This window comes from Hylaeus volcanicus, chromosome 2 (assembly GCF_026283585.1).
Source record: "Hylaeus volcanicus isolate JK05 chromosome 2, UHH_iyHylVolc1.0_haploid, whole genome shotgun sequence".
NCBI lineage: Eukaryota > Metazoa > Arthropoda > Insecta > Hymenoptera > Colletidae > Hylaeus > Hylaeus volcanicus.
In genome coordinates this window covers 29,005,463-29,027,548 of record NC_071977.1, presented here as the reverse complement: position 1 = coordinate 29,027,548, position 22,086 = coordinate 29,005,463, and the positions used below count along the sequence as shown (strand labels likewise).

At 45.7% G+C, this 22,086-nt stretch overlaps 1 protein-coding gene and 1 long non-coding RNA gene across 4 annotated transcripts in view; one reads left to right on the top strand and one right to left on the bottom strand.

Annotated features, from left to right (window-relative positions):
* Positions 1-9,359, bottom strand: part of LOC128872087 (uncharacterized) — a 20,173-nt gene extending 10,814 nt beyond the window's left edge. Inside the window, exon 1 of the long non-coding RNA XR_008456097.1 lies at positions 6,268-9,359. This is a non-coding gene — a long non-coding RNA (uncharacterized LOC128872087). The remainder of the gene's footprint in view (positions 1-6,267) is intronic.
* The window catches only part of LOC128872080 (uncharacterized), a 23,842-nt gene extending 1,756 nt beyond the window's left edge, over positions 1-22,086 (top strand). Inside the window, exons 2-18 of one of the 3 annotated variants that reach the window (XM_054114407.1) lie at positions 5,307-5,674; positions 9,367-9,437; positions 13,020-13,117; positions 13,191-13,314; positions 13,480-13,711; positions 14,186-14,638; positions 15,060-15,104; positions 15,319-15,948; positions 16,877-17,320; positions 17,395-17,540; positions 17,608-17,685; positions 17,804-18,146; positions 18,247-18,451; positions 18,542-18,732; positions 19,073-19,245; positions 20,373-20,396; positions 21,148-22,086. In XM_054114407.1, the coding sequence (XP_053970382.1) occupies positions 5,503-5,674; positions 9,367-9,437; positions 13,020-13,117; positions 13,191-13,314; positions 13,480-13,711; positions 14,186-14,638; positions 15,060-15,104; positions 15,319-15,948; positions 16,877-17,320; positions 17,395-17,540; positions 17,608-17,685; positions 17,804-18,146; positions 18,247-18,451; positions 18,542-18,732; positions 19,073-19,245; positions 20,373-20,396; positions 21,148-21,582 (3,864 nt within the window). In that variant the 5' untranslated portion in view covers positions 5,307-5,502 and the 3' untranslated portion in view covers positions 21,583-22,086. Of the gene's footprint in view, positions 1-5,306; positions 5,675-9,366; positions 9,438-13,019; positions 13,118-13,190; positions 13,315-13,479; positions 13,712-14,185; positions 14,639-15,059; positions 15,105-15,318; positions 15,949-16,876; positions 17,321-17,394; positions 17,541-17,607; positions 17,686-17,803; positions 18,147-18,246; positions 18,452-18,541; positions 18,733-19,072; positions 20,099-20,372; positions 20,397-21,147 lie in introns of all 3 variants that reach the window. The other 2 variants (XR_008456096.1, XM_054114408.1) reach the window with 2 other exon arrangements.

Here is a 22,086-nt window from a genome sequence, read left to right as displayed (position 1 = left end):
TTTAAATTCTTCTGTGTGCTTTCCTCGCGACGAGGAAAGTTCTTTCTGCCGTTGGTCGCATTCTTTTCGCCGCGTTCGTTATTCCGCTTCATCGCATCGTTCGTATCGCGCGTAATGCCGTCGGATCGCGTAATATCCTTCCCAGTGGAAACGCGACCAGGCAGTGAGAACGAAACGAAAAACTGAATGAAACGAGCCACCATCGGAACGTCGCGTTTTCCACGACACGTCGAAGGAGATTGTTGCTTTAACATCGGAGTTCGTCTTCGTCTTCTCCCTCTCCGCGAGATCTCGCATCAATGAGAACGATCAGTCGGCGCGACGCGATTTAGAAACGCCATCTTTTTTTTTCCCTCCTCGAGCAATCGGTGAAACGTTTCCTTCTTCTACGCTTTTGCCATTGTTTCGCGGATTCGCTCGACCCGTTTCGAATCCGCACGTACATGGGTCTCAAAGGAGACGAGGCTTTGTTTGGAGCCAATTTATTCTTCCCTTTATAGCTTTTTTAATTTCGTGGCTGTAATTAACAGACAGCCGCCTCTTTTCGCGGTTACCTCTTTTATTTGAATCTATTATTTGATCTCTAAAATCATGAGCCCCTGCAATTAAAAAGATACTCCGTATTCCAAGTTCGTTGAATTTGTCGTCCTACGTCGACAAAGTTCCCGTGTTTGGGAAGGTGGGGGTAAAACGTTTAGAAATCAATGGCTTAGAACCACAGACACGTTCCTCAAGATCACGCGTTAGATCGATCGACGGCATTCAGAGCGCGAATAATAATTAAAACGAGCGCGAACGTCGGTAAGGACAACGACATCGGTGTTCGTTGGAATGTCAACTCGTTTTCCACGAGCCGTCGAAGGCGGATCGTTTTCCCTACGTAGCCGTGCTCGATCTCCCACCTCGTTCCGATTCTTACCTCACCTTCCCATTCGACATTGGCTGCCCGAGTCGAAACACACCACGCACAACGGACCCGTTCATCGACACCGATAGAAATCGCCGTGTACCATCCGATGGAATGCCAATTAATTTTTCCCCCTCCGCCTGACAAACCTCGTTTCCGGTTCCTTCACCCTCCAGCGCGCGTAACTTTGATTTTATCTTCCAAAGAAGAAATTATCTCTTGGTTGATCGAGTGACACAGACGAGGTTTCATTTAAGGGGTTAAAAACACCTTGTGTGTGTGTGTTTTTTTTTAAGATATTAAATAATATTTTTTATTAATGAAATTTAATTTTAACCTTCTTTTAAAACAAACATTCCTTTATAGTTTCTTAAGACATACTTTGTAATATCTTTATTGGGCTGTCTGGAGAATTCATGGCGATTTTTAGTAGGCGGTACAGGTCTGTATATATCGGAATGGATGAAAACAAATAAAATGTGTACATTCCTTAACAGGTGGAATGGTTGTGGAACAAAATGGTACACATATAATTCAATAAATATACATCAAAATTCAAATATGCCTTCCGGACAACCCGATACATTTCATTACTAAAAATTATTATTTAATGCCTTAAAAAACGCACATACACACACAAGAAAATGTCCGTTTTCATTTTCCTGACTGCGACTAACCCCGTAACACATTCACGGCGTCGTTGCCTATCTTGGTTTCTCGCCATGGGACGGCGCTGTGATACACGTCATCTGTTCGCGAGCCACCGGTGGTACACGTCGACGTGAACGTGTTAAAGAATAATAATTTCTATATCAAAAGTTTCCCTAAGAAGATCAGGTCGAAGTGGAATTAAAGTTTATTCGTTTCTCGGAACTTTTTATCCGGTTGAGAATGTTGATGATACTACCCAGGGTCGACCTTCAGGTCCACGAGGGGGACGACCTTCCATGTTTACGAAAAGATGAACGAAATGTGCGAATCAGTGAGCGATGCGGACCTCTCGGAATGCCTCGTCGCGATCGAAAACCGTAGAAAGCTAAAAATCGCTCTCCGATGAGATAACGTTTATTTTCGCGAACGCTGGAATTCGCGAACGCCGCGAACGTACCGAACGATCCATCTATCGCGTGCTAAAATCGCAAACGCTGCGAGTACGTCGGCGATTTCGTAACGATCGTCGGGGTCGTTTGAGAACAAATGGAAGAGCGTGTCGCTGGAAATCGGCAGGATCGAGATTCTGCAGAATGTCAGGTTTCCACGGGGCGTGGAAAAAATACCCTGTACGCGCGTTGCAGCTTCGCTTCCTCCCCCGACCCCCTCCTGCCGTTGGTTCAATACTCCCACTAGAGGCCGCGCATCTCGACGAGTGAATTGCGCCAAGCAGATAGGCGCTGCGTATACCTCGTCGATGAGGCCGGGCTGAGGCCATCCTTGAGGCCGCGTTGAGATTCCTCAGAAGGAGATCCGCTACCGTGTGTCGCAACCTTTGCGTGGAAATGTTGTCGCAACCGTTCGTGAATATATTAATTTTCATAGACTCACACGCGCCCCGTGGAATGTCGTCGGATCCTTAATCCCTTCGCCGTTGGTGTTTCGACTCTATCTTTTGTAACTGGAACGCTGCGCGCCCCAAGGCACTGGGTTCCTAACCTTTCTAACCTCGCGGTACAGTTTACGCAAAGATTGATAATGGACGAGTATAGTAACAGAACGACACCATGTTTGCTACGTATAATAATAAGCTACAGTACATTGAAGTTATAGTACTTTTCAACGAGTTAATGTCACGGTTCGACGCTTTTAGCCTTCTGTTTTTGGGTCGTCTTCGGAAATAAGTACCGCAAGACCTTGATTTAACAGGCAGAATTCTACGGTCGTGTGTCGTTCTGTTCATAACTTATACGCTATCCGGTTCTCGGCCGTGTTACGTATTTTAAAATCGGATACTTTCGGGAAGACTACGACTCATCCTTGTAAATCGGAATATGTACTCCTACTTTTTTTTATGCGCTCGCATCGACCTCTACACGTGGTCTTACAGTCGTAACCTAGTTGAAAGCTTTATATTGGGTTGTCCCAAAAGTTTCTTTCGCTTTATTAACACGTTGTCTGCAAAACGAGTATTCTTGAACATTTCTGCTAAGATGTTAAATATTATTTAGACTATCGGAGTCTTAGTTTTGTAATTACGTCAAAATTCAAGAACTTCGTTTAGATTCATCTCCTGTGACGTCTAACTTTCAGAATTAATCTTTCTAGTTCTTAAGTTCATATATGGCATACATGGCGATCAACGTGTTAATAAGTAATACATGCACAATATTTTATGTTTTATGTTACATTATCGAATCGTGCACGATTCATTTTGCTCCATTACTGTTACAACACGAATATCTATGAAATTAGATTGTCTATATAAACACGACCACATCAAATAATTGAGCGCAACTCACGAAAGAAACTTTCGGGACAATCTAATAAATGTTGCCCGAAAAAATTGTACTCCTCGCGATTTCACTTATTCGCGTCTGAGATGCAATCGTTTCATCCCACAACCTCTGTATACCTAATTCGACAATTGTTCCTGGCTCAAAGTTTCCTCTTCGCAATTGCTACTAATTTCAACGACTCGGTTTCCTTTCGGTGTCTCTGGTTTCGTCTTTCACGCCTTCTGCGTCCACCATGCCTAATCTGAAGAGCGAGCGGATCGTCGGGATGTTCCGGTTACCAAGAGAACCGGCAACTTTTGAATCGACAGAACGTCGCCAGACTTGTTATCGAACCGACGCGTTTATTGATTAAGTTTATTGATTGAGTTCTTGTTACTGTTAATAAACGTTCCGAGTTCTTGTTCCTTTTATAAAACACGCGTTGATTATTAAAGAAAATGTCTACTCCTCGATGTGCCACCACCCCCTGGCCTAACAGTAACATAGAATTTCAAGAAAGTAAAGTAAGGAACATTGCGCAAGATCGAGTTGAAAATCTAAGGAATCCGTCTTACATAACTGTCGTGTCGCAACCTTTGAACAGGTGATAGCCACCTCGTGTAGAAATTGATCGACTAATATGGAAATGTATCGAATGTATAGAGTTGCTGTAATTGGCAAAATGGGGAACATTATTTTGAATAACTACCATGGGATGTGGAAACCTGATAGTTTGTATTTCGTTAATCTATATCCTCATTCTGTTCTATCTATTTCTAAGCGAGGTGTTTATCACCTGTCCAAGTTTGCGACACAATGGTTACGACCGATTCCCCAATTTTCTTGCGTAACGTTCCCACGTTTTAACTTACGTTTTCTATCGATACTGTAATAATTTTTTCAAGCGGCACGGCTGGTAGTTCAACGTTGCGGGTAGAAGACCTTCTCGTGTTCTACGCATCCCGATCGTCGATCCTTGTTTCGCGACGGTACGTTTGTCCTCGTCTCTTAGAGAGGGAAGCCAGAAACGGAGGAAGTCGCGTTGCCTGTACGACGTCGTCCTTCCGACAACCACACCGTTATTCTCTACGATGATCGATAGAATATGTTTTTGCTGTGTCTTGTCCGTTGGTATTTCAAAACCTCGAGAACTTGAAAGGTCCATTCGAGAAAATTACACGTTTCGCTAACGCGCTGCAATCTGGAATACCCGTTGGCGGTTACTCCTTGTTATTATAGCATCTTTTTTTGGTGGACTTTGAGACAAAGGCATTCCAGCCACGACTACGCGAGTAAACAAACGCGCTGCCACTGGCTTGTCCGGAACCAATCGCTAGCTTGTTACGATTCTATTTTTCGTCGGGTGTGTAAGAAACGTAATTAAAGTTGTAAAGACGACGCAACAAGCAAAAAATGAACGGGATACTCTTAGCGCTCGAACGTTAATGCAAGAAATTAATCGGACACGAGTCGAGACATTCCGCGAATGTTCTTTAAATGTCGAAAATTGAACGCCGGAATTTTTGGAAATTTATGCAAGATTGTAAACGATGTAATAATTTATGCAATCTTAACCAGTCGCGTTACCAAAGAACGAGTCTGCATGGGCATCAAAAATTGGCCTTGACTTGGTATAGTTTCGCTGTATCTCTTCGGTTACGGACACCGCTTTCGAATAGCGTCGGTGTTCGCGCGTTCTGCGACAGGGATGGGCAGAATTTCATTTGAATAATAATGAACGATGAAACCATCCTACAACGATTTATTCTCGGCGTCCACGATACTCTCCCACTTTGATGTTATTTCAACGCAATCGGGACTTGCTTACGAAGCACCGACCCTTCAGAAACGGAATTTCTGTACTTTTCTATAGTTTGAAGATAAAAATATCCACGGCGTTTATCCGTTGTTAGTAGAACCGTGCGGTTGCAAGGGTCGTGAATCGAGCTAAGGATCTCCTCGTTTTTCAGATTGGCCTCACCGAGGCGGAAGGAGTTAATCAACGAGGGGTGCCCATGCCGAGCGTCAGGAAAAATCAACAGGAGGGTCTCAGGCGCGCGAGAGGAAAATTCTCAGAGGGTACGAGCCAGAGGAATTCAGTGAAAGACTCGAGCCTGTGAGCGTGGACGACATTGGACGATCGCACGAGCACGTTCGAGCCTGAAAATGTCATCGAAAACGTGTTCCACGATCATGTCGGGACTGATACTGTTGGTGTTGACGGTGATATACCGGGAGGCGCAAGGACACGTTGCCTTGACTTTTCCGCGAGCGAGGAAGTACGACTTGGACTTCCTGGATAACGCCAGGACTCCTGGACCGTGTGGAATGCCTCGTGGTGAGCTTTCAAATTTTATTTGAAACCACATGAACCGAATTGTTACGTGTACAAATTGATTCTGTGCCTTTGCATTTACATAATTACTTGTAACACGAGTTTAAACAGAAATATGCTCTCTTGAATGGAATGTTGCATTGTAAGTTTACCTTAGACAGGCACAGAATCGATTTTTACGCCTAATAAAATGATTAAGATACGGATAATTTTGCTGTCCCGAGATTAAAACGAAAACGTGAAAATATGTCGAACGTACTTGAGAGTAATACGAACGGTGATACGTTACACAGTTTTCCTTTTTAGAGATACCTGTCCTGCGAAAACCTTGGCCTCGTTAATGCCACGCTGTCGCGAGACTGAATTATTTCGTTATTAGTGCGCGATGAACAGACTCGAAGGCTGTTAGTACTCTTCGAAATGGAATAGCCTTTAATAAAGATACTGCATTCGCAATACGACGCACTAATGATGTTAGTACCGAACAAAGTGAACCGCAATGCTAATGATCCATTAGCAAGCCATAGAGAGATCTTTGAAACAAATGATTGCGCCGCGTAATGTACCGCACGAGTAAACAGAATATTGCCATCTACCTTGGTTACGTCGCTAAAAGCTGTTCCCGACATGGACTCGTCCGTAAACCAGTAAACTCCTGCTAAAGCAACGCGTATTTAACAGCCCTTGAAGTTCCTACAAAGTATTTTGGTAAACATAATCTTCTAAATAATAATATCGACATATATATATATACACCGTCTGTTTAAAAAGAAACCGAACTTTTGCTATACAAAGAAAAAAGTACAAGTAAAGTTTTTACACACACGTTTAATTTACTCGAAATAATCTCCGTCTGCGTCAATACAGCGTATAGGCCGCGTAATTAACATTTCGAAGGACCTTTGCAGCTCCTGTTTTGGTAATGTGTCCCTTTCATTGGAATTTTCAATTTTCAACTTTCAATTTTGGGAAAAGAAAATAATCGCAGGGAGACAGATCAGGCGAGTAGGGTGAATGATCCAAGGTAACAATGTCAATTCCAACGAAAGGGACACATCATAGCAACATTTCGGAGATTCAGACCGCTGTAACCGCCATACTAAACGGGCTACCAAAATAGGAGCTGTAAAGGTCCTTCGAAATGTTAATTACGCGGTCTACACGCTGTATTGACGCAGTGGGAGATTATTTTGACTAAATAAACTTTTGTACTTTTTTCTTTTTATAGCAAAAGTTCGGTTTCTTTTTAGACGGACCGTGTACGAGTAACTTCTATACCTATTTCTATACGCTCCTTTCGTCACCTGCGGGAAGCTGACGTTTGAGAGACACTGCTCTAGAATCCGTCGAAATGCTTGTCCGAGAGAAAACACGCGTGTAGTTTCTACTGTGAAATGATCGATTCCTACACGATTCCTTCGCACCGGTCGAAGGAGCGCGAGGTAAATAAACACATAGCGTCGAGTCCGTTCAGCGCTCCTCCCCCTCTTCCTTCCTTCCAAACGGACCAGTTCTCCGCAGACGAACTGAAAACACCACCGCGTCTCACAGAAGAACAAACCGGTGAAACTCGAGACTCGAGATGTCGCGTCTCTGGCATGCGTAGAAAAACAACGGCGAATCCCGTTCGATAGTGTTACCTACCAACGGTGCGAGTATCTCCGGACGCTGTTGGCTCGTTACACGATCCGCGGAACGGAACGTGAGCATGGACCGGAAGCTACGGCGGAATTTTCGCGGTCGTCCTGTGGATAGCGTCGTTAGTCGATCGCTGAGGGGGATAGAGGGAGAGGCGACGGGGGATTTCTATGGGAAAACGACATTAACGCGAAGACACGTCCCGGTGGGGATAGCCCGCTAGTCTGATTCGAAGCGACTTTCACCACGACTCGTGCGAAGGGAACTCGAACCTCGGTGCCCGGGCATTACCTTCCACGTTTCTTACCTCCGCGCTGCGCACGTATACACAGTGAGTCACAGAAGTTGCTCGCGCTCCCTTCAACGCGGATAGGCAAATTTCTTATCCGGGCACAGATCTCGAACGAACGATTATTTTTAACGAATCTACATTTTTCACGGACGAAGGCTTGTCTCAATAACGAGTGACAACGAATTGCTGTAAGATGCTTGAAATGCAACAGACTTAGGAATTTGAGTAAACGTAACAATCGCATCGATACCCGTGCTTGTAGCGAATGCTAAACGTAATCGGCGTTTTAATAGTCAATTTTTTTGTCAGGTTTAGATTTAACCCTTAAATGGACGATTTTTTTTTCCTAGTTGTCAAAATTACAAAAAAATAAAAAAAGGTCAATTTTATCTGTGATGTTTAGTATGTTGTTTAAAAACAACATTGTCCATTTAAGGGTTAAGGGTCTAGCTTACTATAAATCAACAGTTTCTACCCGTAGTATTACTTGCAAGTATACGGTGCGCGGCGTAAATATTTCAACGTTTCGTATAGCCATCGCCAGATGGCGTAGGCGCCAGTCGATTTTCGCGAAATTGAAATTAACGGGACCGTCTACGTAACCGTATGTACGAGTACCCGGTGGAATGCGCGAAATGTATGAAATTTATGTTGTTACGTATCCACGAGGTGTATTGTACCGTGAAACGATCAAAAAATAAAACCTACCACCTATTAACTGCTCGCCACTTCTTAATTTCCCTATTCTCCATACCTTGCCATATATCACCAGTCTACCACTACCAAGAACCTTAAACATGACAGAACATAAACCATTCTCATAATATGCGCGATGCATATCGTAGAGTCGCGTAGAGTCGGCTCGCCCCTGTGTCGTCTAAAACAAAAAGTAAAAAATGTTGCCACCTCGACCATCTCATGGCGAGGGAACGCTTGCTTTCTTTTCAGTCAGGTGCGCGGGGAGGTGCGCAGGGAAAAGGGGGGAAGACGTCCTTAAAAGGCAGGATCGGTCGCGGAACGCGCTCTGCCGTCGGCCACTTCCGGAAATTAATTGTACTCCGTGCCAATCTTGATTGCTTCCGGAACCCCGTCCAGATACGTTAAACACCGCTGTAGATCCTTATCTTCGCCCCTCCATTGGCGAATCGGGGATGCCTAGCCCCTCATCCCCACTCCCTTTTGGATTACGTAGAAATTCGTGTTCGTAACGACCCGATGCGATGCGTGATACTAAAAGCATAACCGCATCGATGCGTTTTTTTAGTTCACGACGATTCCGCGTCGTTTCCGTGTAATCGATTTCCGCGATCGTTCGATGTGAAAATTGAATTTACAAAGACGAGGTATTCCGCATCGTATGCGTATTCATCACGTGGAGAACGTATCTAGATAAATATCTCATTAATATTAATGTATTATATAAATATGATAAACGAAAAAAAAAAAGAATGATAATATACTATCAGAAAAATGATGTCCGTTATTCCAACTCGGTTTCAATACTCTGAACGAATACTGGTGAGAGAACCCGTACACGAGGCCCGAGTGAACTTGCATTTAAAGCATGTTTCCGGCAATTGCTACAAATTATCGTGACTCGTTATCGTAACGAATATTAACGTCTCATTGTTTATAAAAACCCTCGTCTAAATCGATGAGTCTGAGAAATTGTAAGTTTCCGTTTCTCGAAGCGATCTATCGCATATAATAGAGTATTCCCGTAGATGCGCAACGTTGCATAATGTATGTGTATTCTATGTCTCAGGCGATGTCAAGACTACTTTACTATCTGGGAGCGACTTCAACGTCACGTGGCATTTGGCTTACCCTCACCGAGTAAGTAGACATTTTTTTTATTCCACGGTGCGCCAACGTTGTTTAATATCGACGAGTAAAGGAGTTCTTTTGGCGTTCAATTAATTAATATAATTCGATCTGGAAAGGAAACGGATTACCGTATTTCGCAACTCGTTAATTCTCCTTCGCTTTTCCGCGTTCGACGCCACTTTTACTCGAACGATAATTGAATTCGTTAGTGAATTTTGTTAGCCACGTGGTAAAAAAGGAAAGCTGCGAAACCGTTCTAGCGAAACCGGTCGGTTGTTTCAGCGCACACACGCGCAAGCTTCTTCAAATTAGCACAGAAAACGCGATTAACGTTTCCAATAACCAGTGTTGGTACTTTTTACGTTTCTTGGTGCTGAATAAAAAATCATTCTACAATGTATTATTATTAGGCGGACCGAAAAGTAATGTCACTTCTTTTAAATTAAATCCAAATAATATACTCTCTATTTTCAAGCAATTATGTAATCACCCTCGTTATCAATAGCCCTTTTCCATCTGGTGTGCAAAATTTTCGATGCAAGATCGATAAGAATCAATGAGCAGATTAACGATAAATAAGTATCGAGATTCGGAGAAATGACATTACCTTCCACTCCACCAAATATTTCGCCTTCAGGCGAACTGTATGCCTCGACTGTATGAATTTCTGCGTTCATTCTTCGATTAACCTCTTCTCATCGTTTCTATGTACAAGTTACGAAAATTTCAGTTTTGCACCGAAAGAATTCAACCGGAACTGGGTCAAACTCGAAGTTACTTAATTCTTTCCGCGTTAAGATTGCAAAACGCACGACGTATGTCGCGTGCCCCACACGTATAATTATGGCACTCTATGGCACGTGTTCAATTCGTTGAAAACATGAGCGTTCGGTGCACGCTACACGGAAACGCCCCCGTTTCGCTAATTGACTAGTTCAGCGGATTGTATACAAACGATAGAATGCAACGTTTCACGAAGAACTAAAAATTGCGAGACGAGTGAACGTCAGAAATAAAATAATATCAAAGCTTATCGGCGATCCTAACCCAGACCTAGCCTTAAGCACAGCGGATACTGGAATAGCTTGCACGATCGACGCTAGAAATTCATATTCTCCGCGGCGCATCGTTGCGAGTACCCTAAGTCATCGTCAAAGACGTCACGAATTTGTCCGCGCGTGGTCTACGAAAGGGAAAGAAAAGACAGATGCTGAGCTCAGCCTACGCTTGCTGTTCGTCGCTCAAGGTGACGCGCGTTGAATAATTCAGAAGCGAAGCTCGGCGTGCGTTCGAGGTACTCGCGTACCTTACGTACGTAGGTAGATCGGAAAGAAGGTGGTAAGGGATAAAGTCGCTTTGCATGTGGACGCACACAATAGAGAGGTCCGTGCTCGGTGGAACACATCGGTATGTCGAGTACCGTAACATGGCTGTCGTCGAAGCCAAAACACTCCGATACTTTGCTGGAAAAATAATCGAACCGTAAAGGAACTCGAGTCGCTTTATCGAACGAGCCAAACGTTGCTCCATACTCGAGGACAGTTAATTCTAGATAAAACTCTAGATAATTCTCGACTAAACTTGGCTCGAAATTCATTGTGAAATAACTCTTGGTTCGCGTCGATTCCCTCCCAGAATCGCAATCAACTCGGAGCCAATCTACATATTTTTCATGTATACAAATCGCGTCGTATTTTGTTCGGTTTGGTAACTGGTTTTAGACGGCGCAGTCTAAGCGGCTCGAGCGTTCTCCACACACGAAAATATCCCTGGCATGAGAAAAATTCGACAATAACACTACGACCGCTGCAGGTGTGCGTCGTGCGAAGCAGTACCACTTCGCGAAACCGCCTCTTCCCTTTCTCCTTCTTCTCCTCTCGAGTGGCGGCGCAATCGTCGCGCACCGTTGGAAAACATTTCAAACTCTCTCGCGCGATTTTTCGACGACCACTTTCATGAAAAGTGACGAGCATCTCTGGCGAACGGGATCCCATTTCGCCACTAAACGCGCCTCGTGCATTGTTCTCCCGTGAAACGCCACCGTTTCGATGCATTTTCACACCTCAGGGAACAGTGGCCGAGGTAAAACGCGAGGGAAATTTGCGCGTTCCGTGGAACGTTTCGATGAAGGTTCGATGACCTTCGAATAACTACCAACGGAAAATTACCGACAGAGTTTCGAGGTTATCATTCGAGAAATTAAAGTTGAATCGATTCTTTATACCGACCCATATTTCCCATACGTTACTATCTCCTTTTTGGTATCGCGAGGATTCGTTTGTTCGGATTACTCAATACAAGCGTCCGATTAACAAACAATCGACCGTGGGATGTTACGTCTTATATTATAATGTGATTATTAAAGAAACACATTATTTAAGAGGCGTTCTTTTAAACAATGCTTCTTTCATAGACGTCGTATATTCGAAGCTGCATTGTCTGCTAATAATTGTATCGTATCTTTCATTCGTGAGAAAAATATTCGTCCACGTGCACGAAACGTGACACGTGTAGCGAACGCGATATGCATTTCTCATGCAGCGGTCGAATTAATAACGGTTCTTCTTCTTTTTTCACGGGTGTCTGATCGACGAATCGACACTCGGCGTCGTTACGTTGTTACCTGCTGCGAGTCATTGATCTCCATCGGCGACATCTCTCTTCCTATTTCCAATTCGGTGGACGTTTCGCGAAGCGACGCTTTCGTAACGACAGAGTTAGCACTTCTCGCGGGAATGCGTCGATCGAAGCTGGGTTTTATAGGTTCATTTCCTTATCGATGTTGTGGTTACGTTTGTTACCATCGCGATTAATTTCGAATCGAGAAAATGAATGTCTTCTCAAATCCTATCCAGATTTATTCTATTTCTTTATCTTAGTTCCTTATCGGCTTGTACATAGATGGCGATCAACGTGTCCAGTATTTCGGGCGTCGATACATACAATCCACAGATTCGAAGACATACATGTCCGCGTTACGAATTGGTATACGCCATAAATGCATAAAATGGACAGTCTAGTCTCATCAATATGTATCTCGCGGTCCCGTCGGTAGCTGTGCCCATATTTTTTGTTCGACGTGACCGATCGAACATAAGGCCAGTTTCTGTGCCACGGATTCCGCGATAAACTCCACTCGATACCGCTATCCGAGCGCCATCGATGTCTCAACGTCCTCTTGACCGTTTCTCGCTTCCGACGCGAGCGCAGCGAAAGAAACCGCGCGGAAGTTCACTCATTGGAACTAAAATGATCCCATCCGTAACTTGGCTGCGTTTCCAAACACAACGGAATTAACGCGATCCTGTTAATCGCGTACAATATGCACTTTATACATTCACTTCTTCCATTTCTTTTTTCATTTATAATAGTACTTGCTCCACTTTTATAAATCGTCGATCATTATCCGACCGCCATTCGTTATTTAGAAATTTTCGTTAGCGCAAGAAAATTCCTCGTTATCCAACGAAGCTTCGCTTCGGCGGTTCGCGATGCTTGGTTGTTGTAGAAGATTCGTGGAATACTTATATAATAAAAATAAAAATTGTTATCGAGTTCCGTTCTTTTTCTGATTTTCGTACTTTTCGCCAGGGAGGATTTCGACTGCAAATCTTGGATGCCCTCGACAGACCGCTGGTCGATCTAACGCCCGTGACGAAAACCAGCGAATTCGTGGAGGATGACGCCACGTAAGCTTAATTATACCGCGAGCTCTATCGGGGTTAAAGACGAAGAGAAATTAAACAGGAAATTAATTTTCAGGGCGCAAAGTTACGCCGTGCATTTACCTCAGAACTTCACGTGCACGGACTGTACGATTCGACTACTGCGAGAGGCCGAGGAATGGGGCGCGAGTTACAGATTTTGGTCTTGCGCCGACGTCGATGTAAGTATTCACAAAAACTTGGAAAAAATAATGTAATCGACTTCGAAGAAAAGAAAATATGCACAACTGTTGAGTCGAGTAACCTCCTCCTTCTTCGAAGTCGGTTATTAAGTCATGGAATACAATTTTCACAACTGTTGAATCTTAATGCGTTGCGTTTAACAGATTATCGACAGAAAGGCGTACAGAGAAGATTGCAGCGGCCACGGTCGGCATCTCGTGGGCCGGTGCAGATGCGACCGTCTGTATCACGGGACGAGGTGCGAATTTAAGGAGGAATGCCTGGACGACTCCGACTGCGGTATTCAGGGCACGTGCATCGACAATGGCGGCACGACCGCACCCACCAAGCAATGCTACTGCAACATCGGATGGTTCGGTCCGGGTTGCGCGAAGAGTAAGTTTCACCTAGCGAGAATTTACGATGCGTCGTCGAAATACACCGATCTGGAACAACTTTCTTCCACGTGACTTTCGGATTTTGGTTTAAAAGTGAACCTGCTGCCTCGTCCTACCATCCAAGGAACTTTAATTTTCCGACCATACCGACGCTAAACATTACTTCCATCGCAAACAGTTTCCTACTCGTGGACCCTTTAAAAACTAAGCAGCGAGAAAGATCGCGAGAGTCGTTACAGTAGCTAAACGTTGAAATTGTACACAGTAAAACGGAGATTCGCAACTGTGTAACGTCCCTTGCGAGACCATAAGCGATTACAGTCAACATTATTACGTTCACGTAACCTACAGAGATAACGAGTTCACGGTCAAAGTTTCCCAATGAACGTTAGGACTGTAATAGGAACGCTTTCGTACACTTAACGGTCACGGCGTTTCGTTCATGCCTCGTTAACTCCGTAATTGATTTCAGAATCCCCGATCAAGACCATCGACGTGGACCTAGACGTTTACACGATGAAGAAACTGTCCGACAACTTCACGTTCTATTGGCGCGTGTTGAAGGACAGCAAAGAACTCGAGGGCGTGATGGTAGTAAACGGGACGAGTTGGGTAGGTGTTGGCTGGCGACCAAGCGACCTGACTCCTGCCTGTCGAGCATTCCCCGATATCCAAGAACGGCCGAAGGATGAACCGCTGCCGCGACCAGAGCCAAAATCGGAACCGGAACCAGAATCGGAGCCGAAAGCCGAACCGAAACCGGAACCGGAGCCAGAGCCCGAGCCGGAGCTCGGAACGGAGAGGTCTGGTGCCAAGAGAAGATCGGCCAAAGCCCACGACGCCGCCACGTTGGCCTCGACTCCGCGATCGGACGTTGACGTCACCGTCCAAACCAGCGTCACTTATCGCGTCAGTACCAAGCAAGGTGAGCGTCGTGGCTTATCCTTTGAAGGTGTTTATCCTAACGGGATCGATGCCTATTCGAAGATACATTCAGCGTGGCAGTCGATGCATATACCAGCCAACTGTGTCGTTACGAATGAATGGCAGTATTTTGTGTCATGAAAACCATATTCGTCTACGTATGTATTAGGGTGTCCCGAAAGTTTCTCTCGTGACTTGCATTCGGTTATTTCGTGTGCAGTGTTTATACAAATAGGCAACTGAATTTCCTAGATGTTAATGTTGTAACAGTAACGGAGCGATATTACTTATTAATGAAATGGAAGAAACTTTTGGGAGAATCTAATATGTATATGACATTTCTGCCTGACAGATGAACTTGTTAACCACAGCAGACTGGTTAAAGATTGCACCAAGTGATACGTACTTTTTCTTTTGCTCAGGGCGTAAGAAGAGGTCTCCAGAATCAGAGGTGCCCCCTGAAAACGGTACGTGTCGATGCTTAACAGAAATACAGATAAGAGCCCCCCCCCCCCCCTGGCTTCCCGTAATTACATAGCAACAATACGTAGTGCTTTCCAACGAGTAGTAGTAAAATAATTAGCGTCCCTCCTCCCGTTCGAGACACTACGCACGAGGTGGTGGTCCGTAAACGATATAAGCAGTAGGTAGTTGCACGACGATCGATGCTTTGTTGCACAGGGGAACCCGTCGCCGAGCCGAGCACTGTCGTCAGCACCAACACCACGCCCGAACCCGTATCCGAGCCAAAGTCCGAGCCAAAGTCCGAGCCCACATCCGAACCAGAGCCTAATTCCGAACCCAAGCTAATATCCACGTCCGTAGTCGAAACGAGATCCCTAGCGGAACCCACTCCTAAAGCTGAACCGAGGTCCGAACCGGAACCCACCTCTCTTCCTGAACCGAAGTCTGAACCAGAGCCAGCGCCTAACCCAGAACCTACTTCCAAGCTTGAATCGAGGTCCCAGTTGAAATCCGTCAAAACAGAATCACGGTCCCAATCGCAATCCTTTTCTACTCCTGAACCAGAACCTACATCCGAACCAGAACCTAAATCCGAGCCAGAACCTAAATCCGAGCCAGAACCTAAATCCGAGCCAGAACCTAAATCCGAGCCAGAACCTAAATCCGAACCAGAACCTAAATCCGAGCCAGAACCTAAATCCGAGCCAGAGCCCAAATCCGAGCCAGAACCTAACTCCGAGCCAGAGCCCAATTCAGAACCAGAGCCAAAGTCAGAGCCGGAGCCAAGTTCTGAACCGACCTCGGAACCGGAGCCAATTTCGGGCCCTAAGTCGAGCGCTACAAAAGGTAACGAGCTAAGGAGGCGAGTCGATGTTCGAGTAATCAGTAGTACTAACACGACGTACGAATACATCTCCACGTGGAAAACACTGTTGATAAATCGAAGTTATTTGTATTCATCCTAGTATCAGCTTCCCTTGTCGCTTGCGCATAACGTCCTCGGTAATGTTCGCGTAACCGTCGGTGCAGCTGCACTTGCACCTCCGCAGACCACTGTAATGTACACGTACCCGAATCGCATCTAATATTTGTACATTTTGTTGTAAAAATAGCGTTGTTATCGTAGACTAGAAAGCTATATTTTACCAAGAACTCCCATAATTCTCTATAGTGTACTTTTTAAGACGTTCGATTACTCTTAAAGTACAGGTTGGTCTAAAAAATAATACACAATTAACATCCACAAGAATAATAGGTTGCTTATATAAAAGTATACTAATAGTATTACGCCCTTACCAAACTCTATTCGTCAACGTCGACACTTCGAAAGAGTCGGTACGTCTTCCAAACGAGTCAGTGAGTTTTATTTGCGAGAACTTGTACTCATTCGATTCTTGCTTTACGTTACTACTCTCTTTGTAACTCTCTGGAATCTTCATCAGAAGCACAGATAGTCTGTCTGGGTCCACTGGCCCTACTATAGCTCGGGTACCTCGGGATTGCCAAACCCGTACTGTAGCTACAAACGTAGCTACAGCCCCTGAGGTCTATCTTCTTCCAACCAACGCGAAACATTTTTCATAAAGCATAAATTCACTCGCGCATCTCTTTCGCAACGAGCATTTTCGCGTAACATATCGAGTAGTCTTCGTTACGGGTCGAGGCGAACCGTAACCGTGCCTCGAGTCGCGGTCATCGATCGTTTTAATCGGCTAATCGCTCGAGACACGGTGGCTGGCTTATTTTAATCTGACCTGGTTATTCGTGATCGAAGCGATCCTGCCCGGACCAGGGCACAAGTACACGCCCAAGCACGACTTCAATCCTATGGACTGCACCGACATGATAATCGGGTCCGCGCGTGGCAACAGTCACAGGATCGGTGACTACTATACTAGGGACAGGTCCACGCCGCGGAAGGACGAGTTTTGGGGTGGCAGGGACACTCTGACCGCCGCCATGGGCTTCGAACGCGATGGCGTCACCACGATACTCTTCAGAAGAAAGCTGACAGCGAACGAACCGACCGATCACGAAATCATAGACGGCGACATGCAACTGATATGGGCGAAAGGACAAGAACCGGGCAAGTACGTTCACCACCCGCCCAGCGGCATCGAGAAGGCCAAGGTCAGCGTCAAGGACTTCTACAAGGCCGACGAGCTCAAGTACCACGGACACGGCTCGCAAAGAGGAGCGTTGACGCTTAATTTCTTTGGTAGATACTCTTTGATTAACCTTCACGAGATACGTAGGTAAATTGTAACGACGATTCTTCGTCTACGATTTCAGAGGAGAATAAGAAGCAGGAGATGGGCAGCGGCGAGACAACTGTACAGACCTCGAGCTGCAGTGGCGAGTGGCATTACCCTAGACAGTGTTCACCTGAAAATGGTACCTGTGAATACTCTATTCAATGGATGTACAAAGGACGAAAGGTAGCTCGACGATCTTCATCGATTCGATCATTTAAATAACGTACTACAAGTGAAAATATTCTTACAGGATCAATTATCGTTTGTCATCTCGACCACCCACACGAACAGCTGGACCGGCGTTGGATTCTCCGATGACGAAAAAATGGTACGTATTGTAATACGAGCCTACTTAGTACACGTGAATCAACGCTTTCATTACGGAGCGAACGGTCGTTCCATTCGTCAATGAATAAATGAAAACGAGTTTTACTCTCCGTTATTAGTCGCAGACGGACGCAGTGCTGGGCTGGGTCGACGATAAATCCGGTCGGGCTTTTCTCATGGACACTTGGATCAGCGGATACAACGCCCCGCTACTCGATCCGTCTCAAGATATTTACAATACCGGCGGGAGCAAGGTAGACGGTGTAACGACTCTCAAGTTCTCGAGGAAGCGAGTGACAAAGGACAACAGGGATCTCTCGTTCACGGACGAGCACTGCTTGTACATGATGTATCCTGTCAAGGGAGGCATCTTCAACGCCGTCAGCAAGAAAATACGCAAACACGACGCTGTGCCTGTCGTCTCGTCCGAAAGGATATGCATAAAATCTTGCGGCGCCGGAGGTTATTACTTTATTTCGACGCGTTAGAATCTGAAACAGCGTAACAATTCCAATTATCGTACGGTCTTTGACGCGTTATTAAAAACATTCCACTTTCACAGAACTCGACGAACTCACGACACCGGCACCGCCGAGGCTGCACTACGACGTGGAAGTGAAGCTAGTGAACCTGGGCGACGGTTTCACGGCGCCCGCTCCGGGTAGCACCGACTTCGAAGTTATTTCGAACAGGATAGCGGACAGCTTTGGCCCGGTTCTGGACAAGCTGCCGGGGTATTACCAGATTCAGCTCAGCGAGTTGCACAAGTGAGTTTCCGTCGTGTCACGTCGTGAAATGGATCGCGAAATGGTTATCGAATTACCGGGTTGACTTTAATCGTTCTTAATTTCGCGTAGAGACGAAGAGCAGAACGGCGTTATCGCGCATATGGATTTGATCTTAGACAAGAACGAAGTCAAGGGCAGATCGCTGAAGCCAGTGGATACCGGCGCGGCTGCGGAGAAAGCGCTGAAAGAAGCTCTCGTTAGCGGGAAAGTCGGAGCCCTCAGCGTCGATCCGCAGTACTTGATCGTTAGAGCTCCTCGAGGTAGGCGAAAGAGCTTTGTTCGTAGCCTTTTGAGGAATTAGAGTCTCTGTAGTTCCTATTTCTTTTTTTTTTTTTTTAAATAACAATTATCTCGAATAACGTAAATAATTCTTTGTAGTATTATATTTAATTCAATTCGTACCTTTCGCTCGGACCGTCGTTCGAGGAGAACGCTATTCTAACAACAAACTTAACAGAGCGAGCTTATTAGCGACAAGCTGACAGTGTGTTCACGTATATCTAACTTCTTACAGTACAATATATTCATACTCTATATATTATATTAAGTACATGAGTGATATAAGGCATCGATCCAACATGGACATTTTTTGGTCACTAGTAAACGACTTGGGTGGAGGAGATGCAGACGAAGGAACGTCATTCACGTCGGACCTGTTCCTCGACGCCACCAAGCTGTACATCGTCGTCGGTTGCGTTGCCGCGTTGCTTGCCCTCGCCCTACTGCAAGCAAGCTGCACCCTCTACAGATCCTCGAGGAGACGAGCGACGAAGGTACACCGTCCGTCATTTAACTGTTCCCCTCTTTTTTTTTTTTTTTGTTTATGTTCAATTTCTTCTCTTCGCTGTTTCCACTCGCGTCCACCAATTTTATACCTTTCTCTCTGTCTCTTTGTATTTTGTGTGCATCTAACTCTCTTTTTGCAACGATCGTAGCGCTGCGTTGATTCTCGATCACGTATAGGAAACGTTCGAGTCGAAACGCGTTTCCTTTTCGAGCTCCTGGATACAGGAGTACAGTCTTTAACGGGGTGAGTTGAGCCTCGAACGTTTAAATACGCGTAACAAAACTCAAATATTAGTCTTCGAGGTTTTCGAGGTTCGACTACCCGATTAAGGTTTAAAGACTCCGGGCAGCTTGCAATAAGAATCATCCGTTCTCCGTCGGTTTCTGAATTATTAACGGACAGAATAGATTCATGTGTGTTGTACCAAATTGTTATACCGTTGGAGTAGTTGTCCCAGCCCTGTTCGAGACACGCCGAACTCGATTCTCCATCTTTTTTTTTCACTCTTGTGAACCCCGGTACCGATCTTCTGCTTCGCTTGTGTTGCATGACCCGCGCTCTCCGCGACCATCACGTTGGTAAAGAGGGTGTACTCGCTGCCTCTGGCTTCCTCCGATGCTCCCAACCCGATTCATCGCACGAACGCGACGCGGTATCATCGACAAAATGGCGATCACCATCACCACCACAACCACCATCACCATCATCTTCGGCATCATCACCAACATGCTCCGTACGAAATGCATCGTCCTAATCCCAGCTGGTAGAACTTCAAACTCGGTATCACGATCGGGCGCGCTAATATTACTCGTCGTACGATCGTTTGCTCACTAATCCAGGTATTTCTATACACTGTGGTGTTCTCTCTTGCTGTCGATCTGTCTCTCCAGTTTCTTCTCTCGCCACGCGTGTCTCCCTCGTTACCAACTATTTCGTCGTTTTGCGTTCGCAAGCCTCTTCTAGACTGACGAGAGGAGGACTCCGGAAGGTTCGTTCTTCCGGAGTCCTCCGCTCGCGAGTACCTGTCTACCGCTCCTAACGCATTCTCGCGGCGTTCGGATTAGTTCGCGTGACTCGCACCATAAACTCAACGATTACTTTCTTCTTTTTTAGGGAAACCTGTTGCAGACGAAGATGGTATGTTTTGCAAGCCACGTAACGAATTCTTTCCCCGTGCACCTCCAAAGATTTCGAAATAACCGGCGCGATAGGAGATATGGTAAAACCTCGATAATAAGGAGTAACGTGGGCGATTCGGATGAAACTATAATCCGACGGATCAGTAGATGATGAAAAAATTTAGAGCAAGTATCTTCGTAGAGTCTTTACTTAAATACTAAAAAGAGTACGTTAAACATGCTTTGTACCGAATTAGCGAGGTTTTACTGTACACACATTGTCGAAGAAAATATGTAACCTCTATAAGAGACTGAATTCCTTCGTAAAGAAATTCCGACGAGTGCGTGTGGCGCCCCTGCTTCGTCTGCAATTGTGTTCTTGTCGAAATCGATCCTTACGGAGCTACGAAAATGATTTTAGTCGCGCGTATCACACTGTGGATGGCAGTGAAAGAGTCGGGAATATTACTTCTCTTGCGACACACATTTTGAAGTACACTTAGCGAGTGGAAGAGATATAGTAAACACTTCGAAGCACTCTCGCAAGATACATAGAGATAATCTTCCTGTTACGAGGCAATATCTCTTCCACCCACGCTAATCACGTGCAAAGATGATCGAGAAAACAAACTTCCTCGTACCTAGTCCCTTTACGCGTGAGTTTAAATCGGATAATCAACGCGTTAAGCCGTCTTCGCGCGGGCGCTGGATCTCTTTTCACCAGCGAATTTATTAACAACGATAACAAACATCTCGTTGTGTTATTTTAGGATCGCCTGATCGCCAGTAACGCTTGGAAAGACTACGCCTCTGGCGCGAACACGAACTTCGCCTTCGAGGCGTTCGAGACGGAAGAGAAGGCGCCTCCGCCGCCGGTATCCAGTTTGCCACGGCATCGCGACATGACGAGCAACGGATTGAACGGCACCGACACGGTGGAGGGCCCGAATCGAATGGTAGGGCCCCGCGCGACGTACAGCCTGCCCCGGGCGCCTGGCTCGAGGCACACGGCGCCCATTCAACCGGGCTACTATACCCAGGATCGCAGGGATCACTATCAACGATCGAAGAACATGCACAATCCTACGGGCGGCGTGTCGACTCAACCGAATCAACCGGATTTCTACTTCATGCCCAGCCAACGTAAATACAGCGGCGAAGTCGTGCGCGTCTACGTCGATTACGGTAGCCAGACGCCGAAGTAGAACGAACCTCGATGATAATTCGTGTCCGTCAAGTGCTCTGTGCCCCTCTTCTCTACTTTCCCTCGGTTGGAATCCCAAACGGACGATTTTTTACCTTCGCTTCAGTGAAGCGACCCTGTACATAAACGTTGTCGGTTGGACCTGGAGATAAAACAAAGAAAGACTTTTCGAAACGGGTCCCCGTACGTCCCACTCCCTCCCCCATTACCCCTTTACGGTGCTTTTCAGCCGATAGATGGCCGTCGAACCGGGGACGAACAACCACGTTTTCGTTACGAGAGTACGCAGAAGTGGCGCTTACGACCAAAGAGTTATCGATAAGGCGCGCTCGATGCGCGATTCTGTACAAAGCACGGATTCGAGATTCACGCTGTAACTCTGCTCGAAGCGTGGCCAAGTATTACCCGGGCCCAGTACCCCCGCGTACGCTCAGCCAATTTACTGTACTTACGAGCAACCATGGACGTTTGAGCAATAAAACGTTTGTATATTTTTTCTTTTTAA